This window comes from Meleagris gallopavo, chromosome 8 (assembly GCF_000146605.3).
Source record: "Meleagris gallopavo isolate NT-WF06-2002-E0010 breed Aviagen turkey brand Nicholas breeding stock chromosome 8, Turkey_5.1, whole genome shotgun sequence".
Taxonomy (NCBI): domain Eukaryota; kingdom Metazoa; phylum Chordata; class Aves; order Galliformes; family Phasianidae; genus Meleagris; species Meleagris gallopavo.
In genome coordinates this window covers 22,147,967-22,159,154 of record NC_015018.2, presented here as the reverse complement: position 1 = coordinate 22,159,154, position 11,188 = coordinate 22,147,967, and the positions used below count along the sequence as shown (strand labels likewise).

Genomic DNA, 11,188 nt, shown 5'->3' with positions numbered 1-11,188 from the left:
AAAGCAGATGAGAATCTAGTTGATTCCACTCCCTCCTTGCTCTAACAGGGGCTCCAGCATACATCTTCCAATCACTGTGGATCACAAGAGAAAAGCAGCCTCTTGAAGGCAGAAATTGCCTTTCAAGTCCTAACAAAGCACCATGCTGGCTGCTTTGCCCTAAAGGTGTTGCCAGCTTGTGATACAAAAACTCTCCTTCACCTATCCAGGATACCCAAACTCACAGCCTAATACAGTTCATGCACCTCCTTTTCCGAGGAGGACCAGACAATGCTGCACTCATCCACAGACATCCACAATCATTGAGACAGCACAGAATACATGAAAGCTACAGCTGGGAGATTCAGTCCTGGTCAGGTTCAGAAGGCCGTTGCAAAAAGTTAAGCCCTCTTAGATGTTCCTACAGAATCCCAGTAAGTCACAGCAAGGCCTTGGTGTTTGCACTAGCCCAGTTTGCTGCTTGTATGCAGGTAGCAAGTGAGTTACTGATCTTGCTTTTGTTTCTTGTTTGAATAAGTGGTAAGAGAGCCAAGATTCCAGCAACTGCCTTCAACACAGAAGTGCCACAGCATCTACCCAGAGAGAGATCCTCCAGACATACAGTTTGTCTGAAAACAGGGCCAGTCTCCTCTACAACCAGCAGATAACATCACAGCTCCTTTGGGACTTGAAACAAAACAAACACTCTCTTCTGTTTCCCTTCAGAGTTTTATTTAGCAAAATACAACTGTTTCAGCCCTGCCAAGTGCACTGCCTGACCTGATGGCCAGCTAGGGGAGGCATACACTGAAAGCAGGGCTGGCTCTGCCTTTTAGCTCAATTCTTTCTCTTGGCTGAAAAGAACAGCACAAGCAGCTGTCAAGAGAGCAAGCACAGGTGAAAAGGAGTCCCTGCTCCAGGCACCTTCCCTTCCGCCAAATCAGTGTACCCCACACACAGACTTGCTTCACATGGCTCAGAGTTTGGCTGATCTCAACCTGACCAGCATACAAGCTGATAGGGCATTCTGGCTCAACCTGCCCCTCAAATATGTCCACAGGAGAATTAAAAAAAAAACAACCAAAACCCAAAAACAAAACAAAACAAAACAAGAACAGATAATATTACAAACCCTGACTTGCACAAAATAAAAAATGTAAAGGACAATTGGCCTTTATTTCCACTAAGGGGCAGATGAAGTTGTTAAGCCTTGCCCCTTTTGGACTCTTTAATATAGCCTTTTGGCAGGCAAAGAATCTCTATAGATGCCTTGGGGCCACTCTCACCTCTCCTGCACTGCTTTTCCCTGAACCAAGTGTCAACTTTGCTGAGTTGGGGTGACCAGCAGTTACGATGCCCTTCACGAAGCTGTGAAGTCAAGGACGTGCAAGGCTGATGCCAGGGCAGCATACAGATGGGTGGTACTGAAACGGAGGCAGTACACTGGGCTGCTGGTGGGTGAAGACAGGTGAAAGCTCTGCAAGAAAACAGGAGAGTCAGCTTTTCAAAGAAGGGGTCAAAGACCCCAACAGGTTTCTCAGGCCCAAATGGTCAGACGCCTAGCAAAGCAGGAATAAAAGTTAGGCTTCCCATGGTAGACTCAGTCCGAAGACAGCTCAGCAGCCTCTCTCTCTTCTTTCAAAGAGACATGGGTACCTGGCTGCCAGAGAATGAGCCAGAAGCCCTGCTGCTGCCTGGCCTCCAACCAGCCCTCACCTGCAGGCACTGAGTCTGCCGCTTATCCCAGAGGCGCACCACTCCGTAGTAGGAAGAGCCGCTTGCAATCATATGGTTCCCATCAGTCCTTATGCAGTACAAGGCGCTGTCATGGGGCTCTTCCCACTCCCGGACACATTTTCTGCAATGACAACACAAAACAGAGAGCAGCTGAGCCTCCACCACCCAGCGCCTGGACTGGAACTGAGGTCCCATTTGCCTGAGGCAGCTAACCAAGCTGCAGGCACATCCCCAGGCACTGCACAAGGAGAGCCCAGAGGATCCTTGCACAAGCCCCAGATGCCAGCAGGATAGGCTCACCTGGTGCTGGTCCGTATGTCCCAGTAGCGGATGTAAGTGTCATACCCACATGAGAGGAGAAGGGAGGGAGTTTCATAGAAGACATCAAGCACTCCAGCTCCATGGTGAAAGTCAGTCCCTAAGCAGGTTAACAGCTGACCGCTGCAATGAAACATGATTAAAGAATCATTCAGAGCAGAGAGCCCTTCCAGTCCAGTAGGCCAGAGCAGAGATGTCACAGAAATCTCCTAGATCTCATTTCTGCGATTTAACAGAACGCAACAGCCTGCACAGCTTTGCTCTTCCTCCTCCAGCTTCTGTTACTGGTTGAGCTACAAACTGCCAAGGAAAGTGACTAGCAGGAGTCACAGCTGGTCATAATAAGGTATCAGCCAAGGTAGAGCTGACCCCTAGCAACAGGGGATCATTTTCCTTGGGAAAAGTGACCAATACGCTGAATGATGAGGCTCCATTTCCATGGGAAATGATACTCAACTCCAGATAATCCACAGCAGCCACTCCTCTGGTTGACTCTGTCCCAGATTCTGTTCTTTAGCACACTGTCTGCTAGGGTATTTCGCGAAATCTTTGACACACAGCTCAGATCCACAGCCAAATCAGACTCTTGCTCCTGGTCACCATGGTTGCTCTTCCTCACCTTGTTACATTATGCTGCATGATGCAAACACCTTATCTGGGGCTGAACATGACAGGCCAAGAGAGCCACCCTAGGTGTGCTCTGGAGATGATTTCCCAAAGGCTAGCCTCCCCCCTGTCCTTTTAAAATTCCTTGCTTGCTGTGGAAAAGCTCAAACAAAATCCCCATGAAGTTCAAAGTTTGTGGCCATATCACTCAGCTGCTTCTTCATGTTTAGGAGCAGCAGCTGCCTGGTGAGGGACCACTCTAAAAGGGGCCTGCCAGCAAGGCTGGGAGAAGTTTGAGGCCCTTCTCTCGGTCCCATGAAACTACGCACTGCCTAGGGCACAGGCCACAGCCTGTCTCCACTAACACTCCAACCACCCCAGCAGCCAGCAACACCTGTCCATAGCAGACTCTCAGGAACAGAGGGGACAATCTGCCCAGCTGCTGGAGATGGCCACCTATTGCAAACCCTCCTCTTCTTCCTCCGCCTCCTCCTCACACCCTTTACATCAAACATGCTGGACACAATAAACCTCGAAGCACCTGCTTTTCCAACCCTGCCACACGGCCGCCCTCTCCAACAGGCGCTTGGTTCTCAGGACAATGAAGCGGTCCTGAAAGCCGACAGCACGAACCCCGCCGTGGGGTCACTCCCAGCATTTCCCACCATTATTTTGTTACTTTCTGCTCCTTGATCCAGCATCACACAGTTCTGAGGCACATCGCCAAATGCCTTAATTCTGTCTGTAATCTGGGCTAAAGCCCTCGTCGGGGGATAAAGACCACACAAAAGGAGAAATAGAGTCCCAGGAGATGTTAAAACAAGTAAACACCTTTGTGTCAGGAGACAGAAATCGCTGATAAAGCAGATTAGCGCCTCGAGCCCTGGTGTCCCCAGATCAGAAGGCGAGCCCTGGCCGATCTTTGCAGCCAGCACGCTTCTATGATCACAGAGCTGGCGGCATGCTGGGGCCAGCCTGTTTCCCCACAGTCACTCTCCAAAGAGCAGATTATGTAGAATAACAATTTCTTTGTGGCTGTGTAATTCCCTCCGTGACCGTGGCTGTGGGCAGCTACATTGGCCCTTGATGCCAGGGCCCTAGCAACCATTTAGAGAGGCCAACCAGCCCTAGCAATGGCCCCCCCATGCAAACCTCTCGGACAAGCTTTAACATCAAGTGCATGAATTAATCCCCCCCAACACGAATCCAGGGGTGCTGGCTTATTGGACTTTGTACTTCTTTAGGCAAGGGATCGAGGGGATTCCAGGCATCAGGCCTTTGCAACCTTCTCACAATACGTTAACCCTTGGAGGGTTACTTACAGACCAACCTAGCTGCAACTCTGCACCTGCACCTGTAGATCTGGAGGTCGAACATTCAGTCTGAGCTGAAGTAGATGTGTCCTCCAGCTTCACTACGGGGTGTGGGAGGTTTGGACATCTGAGCTCTGGCGCTGCCCTGCCCCTCCAAGTGCACTGATCCACTCTATCTGCCATTCTGCACAGTCAGCAGGACAGACAGACAGGCATAATGCTGTTCTCAAGGCCTCCACACAACCTGTTTGATCCTATGAGCCGTATGTGTGGACATGTGTCAGAAGACATGCAAAGAGGAAGCAGCTGCTCTCTCCATCATGAGCCCTTGGTCTACTTGCTAGAAGCAGAAGACAGATTGCCCAACCTGAGTCCTCTGCTTGCTGCCAGAGGAAAAGCAGGGAGCAGCTCATAGGAAATGAGCTGTTTCAGTGGCTGTGCACAGACAACTCTACCCAGCAGCACATTTGTTGAACATGTGCTACCTGGCTGACACTTGTTTGTACTATTTACCCTCCATCATTTTTCCCTACTACTACACTTTTAAAATGCATGGAGAGGCACTGTGCTAAGGAAAGGTAGCAGGATGCTGAATAACATCCAGGAATCTTTTATGTGCTGGAGCACCTCTTCTTCCTCTCTGGTGCCTTAAATGGGTCTCCTAACATGCTCCCACCTCTGGCAAGTTCTCATTACATCCAGATTGAGCCTGGCCACACAAAAGCTTGTCTCCTGTGTCCCCAGACCAGGCTTCAGGATGCAGTGCTGCAAGACAGCAGCAAATTTTAATGTCAGGCTGTTAATGTTTCCAAATGAAAAAAAAAAAAAGCAGTATTAAACATCAAGGAACCCCGGGGAAAAACCAGAGAGACTGTATTCCTGCTTTCCTGCACTATGCTGAGCACCATCCAGGTGCCTTGCTCCAGTGTTTCACCATGCCTTAACACCTCACCACTAGTGGTACCCAAGCACCTCAGCAACGGGAGTTCCTCCAATTCCCTTCCAGCCTAGACAACAGAAAAGAAAACAAACAAAATCCCCACCAGGATTAGTTTTCCTTAGTAGGCAGAAAAGCAGCATAGATGCATACAAGTCACTTTGCAGCAAGGAGACCTTGTTTTGCTTGTTTGTTAATCGGTTCAATCCTCCTGCCCTAAGAATAGGTCAGCCAAGACAGCTTTCAGCTGGGAGGTCCAGCCCCTACTTACAGCAGCAGCCCTTTAGCAGTTTACAGAAGCAACACATTAGTTGCTACAGTGAAAAGCTTATAACCTGACACCAGGGGAAAATCATACTGTCTTGCACACTGGACACATAAACCAGAAAGAGCTAAGTTTTGGCAAGGGTACACTAAAATAAATAAAGACACTGAATATGATTAATATTTCTCCCATTTTTCAGCAAATTATGTGACTCTGGGCCAGCAATTTCAGGAACCAGGCCACCATGCTGAGCTAGCCCCATATCCTCCAAGCATGTGTAACCATGCTGAGCCTTGGCTGGGAAGGAAATGTTCTGCAACCATGGGTGTACCAGTTTCAGGATCACAAGTTAGTGCCTACAAATTCTTCAGTTTTCATTATCCCAACTACTCCCTGCCTTCAAAACCCAGTCCTCACCAGCTTCCATTTCCAAAGGGGGCAAAAACCCACACCTGTTGCCTGAAAACCCAAAAATGATCAGGATGACCTATCAAGGTGCAAGAAAAAAGCAGTAGATACACCAGCACATCTCCAATAGTTTTCTAACAACTCATTTGGGCAGTGGACACCTACTCAGAGGCACAAAAAAAGACTACAAAGTTGAAATAATCTACAGCTTCCCAAGCAAAAATAATCATTTGCATGACCATAAGAATTCAGGATTTCCCTGAGACCTTGCTGACAGATGGAGCTCTGAAGAAGTCTGCAGCTCCCTACCTGCACTCTGTCCAATTGCTTCAGGTCTTGGCCAGCTATCTTTGATGTACGTGAACTACAATCCAAAAGCTGGGTTGAAACAATACACAGTTTTCTCCCCACCCTAAATTTTTGTCAAACTTGATTCACTAGCATTGATATTACACAAATACACAGCAAACAAGTGTAGTATTAAACGCATTCTAGGAATCTGCTGAATTCAGAACATCTGTTGAAAACAGATATGCCTGAATTTGAGGACATAACTCATTCGCTCTGGAAACCTCATCTGTGAGCTGTGACTATCCATCAGAGAGGAGAAGCCATTGCACAGAAGTAGGCCAAAACCAAGCACTGCTCCATACGCATATTTTAGCATCAAAATCTACTTCCAGCAAGCCAGCTGGGAAGCATTTACTTAAATAAATAAATAAATACTGAAAAGTGCACTGTTCTATTCTAAACAGTGGGATATTTGAATAGGGTATCAAACAGAGAAAGGAAACAAAACCCATTTCAAGACAATTATCTGGACTGTAGCATTTGTACAACCCCTGTCATCCAATTTGGAGAGAACACCGAAACAGAAGGGAAGGGCTAAATTGTCATCTCTTCCAGGTGCTTTGCACCTGGGGCTAGACTCAAGGGATGCAGCAGGTTATTCTAAGAAGAGAAAGGCTTGGTTAAGCAACATCTACAAATATACACAGGGAGAAACAGAGCTATTTGGCAAAGCTGTTTTTCACAGAATTATCCTACCCCAAGATTACTTCGGCACTAGGCCAAGGTTCTTGCAGGGAGGTGTGGATAGGACTGGGGAATTCTGGGGGTGACCTCCATGTGAAATGGCTCTGAGATGCCATTATAAGTGATTTAAAGTGATTTTCAGGAGAAATGCCTCTCTCAGCTTCCCCAACACAGCTGAAGGGCCTTGAGGCAGTAGGGGGGAATGACACCAACGATGGTTTGAGATTGTGTCGGGGGGGAAGAGACAGAAGAGGGAGTTTTGCCTTCTTTTCTTCTGCTTTCTCTGAATTGGCCCACACACGCTTTAAATGGTCCAATAAAAAGATACAATTTCTTTACCTTTCCAGCTCGGGGACCCTGTGAGTTTTTGTTGTGCGGGTTCCCGTAAGGTTAAGTTCAGAGGATAAACTGACACGCTGGGCTATGGGAAAAAGCCAGTTTCTTCAAATAAAGCCACAACGGTGCAAAAGAGACCCTGCTGGGGCTTTTATTTGGGAAAACAAACAGAAATGGCACCAAGCCCTTCTGCTTTACGGACCAATTTAACTATAAAACCAATGTTCTCCCTCTCGGGGGTGAGGAGGGTAGAGAGACAGGACATGACAATAGTCCAAAACCTTGGGGGGAGAGAAAAAAAAAGATAGGACAAAAAAAAGTTGTCTGCCCCCTTTTCTTTCTTGTCCATGGCTCCTTTTCTCAGCACACGTGTGTTCTTGTAAAAACGATTAGATTGCAATTTGTATAACATGGTGACCCCCAAATTCAGACATTTAACCCCTTTTCTCTGCAAAGAATGTCAAGAATGTCTTCTCTGTCTTTCTTTCCAACGGGAGGAGCAGGGGGGAATTCTCTCAAACTGTGATTTCTTGAGGGAAGAGAAAAAGAGGAAGGCAAGGAAAAGAAGCAGGGAATTCTCAAAGCCTCTCGCCTTTCGCCCCACTTGTGTGGGAACAGGAGGCTGTATTGCTCCCTTTCTGGACTGAGCTCTGCAGGCCTCCTTTAGTGGAGAGACAAAAAAATGGAGAGTCCAAATCAAAACAAAGCCATCTGTTTAAATGAGCTACTACTAGCCAGTGGCAGAGGGGGTTCCTCATTCACTCCTTCCCATTCTTCTCTCTTGCCTCTGTTGATTCTTTCTCAACCCAGGGAAAAATAAAGATTGCTTTTACTTTGGCTCAGAGGGATGAAACTGATTGATGCATTTGGAGTGTCCAGCCCCCACCCGCGCTCTCCAATTGTTCAGGGCCTTGTAAAGTTGTCATAAATACGCCTGAACAGGAGAGCAAAGGCCACAGCATGCCCTGGACATGTAACATCCAAAGGGCAGGAGCTGGCCTCACACTCAACCGCAGTGCTAGAGAATCACAACTGCAGTGGGGAGAAAAGGATCTCAGATAAATACCTGTATGTTCTTCCTCTCACAAGTGTTTTACTTCTGGGTTAAGATGCACCAGAGTCCTCTTAACAAAAGGAAGGCAGAGAATGTCCAGCTTACATGACAAAAGATTGAGAAAAATGATGTTAAAAAGTAAAAAGAAAATGAGTGAAGAACCACAAGGCCCAAAACTGATTTTAGACCACATGCATACCACAGGAAATACATTGCACAAGCAGATCAGACAGAAGTTATTCATTATAAACCAAGAGACAGTGCTCTGACCACAAAACTGCTAAGAGGAGCACTCATCCAGGAGAGAGCGCTTAAGAAGCACCCTATAGCAGTGAGCCTCCTCCAGCACTGGCTCAAGTAGTTGGCTGTCGAAGGCGTCCTGCCTCCAACAAGGTCTGAGATCTCAGAGCAAGGAAAACTAATCCCACAGTTTAGAGCTGCAGAACTGGGGTAGGAATTTCATTGCAGCCTTGTCAAAGGATTAATTCATGCCTGAAGGCAAGAGAACAGTTTGCCTCTAGTCTTGCTTCTCAAGTCACAAGCGCGAGCAGTTCCCAAGGAGAGAGACCTGCTCTTCCTTTGCCTAGATCTACAACTGAGCTCCCCATTCTGCTGACCTTACTGCAGAGGGAATGGCTCTGAGCACCAAAATAGAAACACGACAGTCATTGTGCAAAACTAATTTAATATGAACAGATCAAGAATGGGTGTGCCTGAAGACTAAAATGTCCCTATGATAGACTTCAGACTGTCACATCACAAACCCCTTTCCCTTGAATTTCAGGAAGGCACAACACTTTTGTTCCCACTTAACCAAAGTAGATATTAATGGGAACACTCAAAACTAATGCTTTAAAAAGAGTAAACAAAGTCATGTGTAGAGGGGAAGAGGAAACAGCACAGCAATAAATAAGCAGGATTGCCCTAGAAAAAGAGAATAAGAAGCTATCTGAGGAAGGGCAGTTACCTGTGGATCATCCCATTGCTGAGAGGAGGCAGTCAAAGGTTCACATTTGCTTTCACTTATCTCAGGCAAACACAGCTCAGAAAGCAGTTTAGCTCACTATTGGACAAGTTTTGAATCACTTACTGTGATTTAAGGACTTTGTTCAGCCAAGACAGAGATACTGAGAAAGAAATTCAAGCCTAAAAAGAACGTGGTGCCTTTTTCACACAAAGCCTGGAAAGAATGTTTTCATCAAGAAAGATTATTTGTGTGATAAATCCATAGAAAAGCAGGGCAAGAGAAGGGATTCTTCATCTAACAGTGTGGTATTGTCATTCTTCTGTCCCCCAAATCCTGTGAAACTATTATAAGTGCCAGAATATTTCCTACCACTCATCTTTCCTGGTTCCACTGAGATATCCATCCACTACTCTGTGACTAAATAAATCCAGTTTTAATGCCTGGATGAAGCAGACTCCCCACCCTTTTTGGAGACAGTTACCTTTCCTTTTGATTTAGGAACTTCAGTTCTGAGTCTGTTTGCTCCCCTTCACCCAAACCTCTGTCATTAAATTGGAATCATACAACACTCCGAGCTGGAAGTGACCCACAAGGATCATCGAGTCCAATTCCTGGCTCCACACAGGACCACCCAAAATCCCAGTCCTATGTCTGAGCACTGTTCAAACACTTCTTGAACACCCGCAGCTCAGTGCTGTGACCACTGCCCTGGGGAGCCTGTTCCAGGCCCACCACCCTTTGCTGCAGAACCTTATCCTAATTCTCAACTTGACCCTCCCCTGATGCAGCTCCATGCCGTTCCCAGAGAGTGGCTGTCACTAGAGAGCAGAGATCAGTGCTGTCCCTCTGCTCCCCTGTGAGAAGCTGTAGAGGATCTCAAACTTGTTTAAACCTTGAAGTTAAAAGCTCTGAAGAGAGCACTCTTCTACATAACTCACTTTAGAACACGACACTTCTGCATTTTAGACCAAGCTTCTAGAAAAAAAGCTTAGCACATTTTATAACCGAGAGCTACTTCTGCAGATCTTCATTTCATTTACTTACTTCTATGAGCAGAAAATCTGAGTACAATAAGACACAAAGACAAGAAGGACTGGAGTTAAACAGGAAAGCACCAGCAGCAATCAGATTCTACCATTAGTTCCCAAACAGCTTACAAACCTCATATAGCAGTCAGAAAAAGAATTCAGCCCTTAAATACATCAAGTACACAATGAAGCCAGGACCAAAGTCTGCTTTGGGTCCACGTTTGCAGGGCCTAGCACTTACGGTGCACAGTGCACAACCAGTGCTACATAGCAGGCAGCTGTCACATTACACTTGCTGCTTAAGAACAGCACAGGGAGCAAAAGCTTTAAAGCTCTCCCTCCTTGTTGACAACTGTGCTCAGGTTCCTTCACTCAATTGGTTTAAGAGCTGCCAAAGTGGATGCAGATCAACATACACTGAGATTTGAGAGACAGCAACTAATTCTTGCCCACCCTACTTCACAGACAGACGCAACCTAGCAAGGTCCCATGGAAACACATACCAGAGATCAAGCAGCAGCAAGCTCACACAAACTTCAGCCAGCTGCTTATGCTGCCTCTTACAGGGAATAGCATGAGAGGCAAACACGGATTACCAACTTGCTCAGCAGCCCACCCCTCTGCTGAGGGCACCAGCCACACACCTGAATCTCCCTTCTCCTCCACTCCCAAGCCACTTTCAGGAATCCTCTACCTCCCACCACCCCAAAACATGCAGACATCAAAGGACCTGCCTTGAACACCTGAAGATCAGGGGAGCCTGACGGTCAAGAAATGAAACACTGTATCTTCCCTTTCCACGCACTCTCTGTCTTTTTCTCCCCATCCCTTTGAAAAAGGTGGCAGAGATAAATGGAGAACAAAGAAACAAGAAAAAGCCACAGCTCTGGCCCACACCCTGCCTATTACTTAAGGGGGAAGGAACTCTTCCGAAAGAGGAGGAAAAAAATGTGCTCAGACACAATGGCTCAAAAGGCCAGGCAGCAAACCGGGCCACTTTGTACTGCTAACAAGGGAAACCTAATTACAGGAAGAGGGCAAAGAGGGACAGATAAAAGGGATACAAAATTTCAACATCTGTTGCCATAAAGGGACAAGAAGTGGGGAAACGCAAAGTGTCAGTTTGGTGTCAGTGACGGCGTAAAGCCACTTTCAAAGGGCTCAGGAGAGGGAGAAAAACTGAACGAGAAATTAGAGGGCTCTTA

The 11,188-nt window shown here is 46.9% G+C and overlaps 1 protein-coding gene across 1 annotated transcript in view; it reads right to left on the bottom strand.

Annotated features, from left to right (window-relative positions):
- Window positions 1–689: 689 nt before the first annotated feature.
- The window catches only part of FBXW4 (F-box and WD repeat domain containing 4), a 47,817-nt gene continuing 37,318 nt past the window's right edge, over window positions 690–11,188 (bottom strand). Inside the window, exons 8-10 of the mRNA XM_031554476.1 lie at window positions 2,017–2,157; window positions 1,696–1,837; window positions 690–1,456 (exon numbers count right to left, since the gene is read on the bottom strand). Coding sequence (XP_031410336.1) covers window positions 1,340–1,456; window positions 1,696–1,837; window positions 2,017–2,157 — 400 coding nt within the window. The 3' untranslated portion in view covers window positions 690–1,339. The remainder of the gene's footprint in view (window positions 1,457–1,695; window positions 1,838–2,016; window positions 2,158–11,188) is intronic.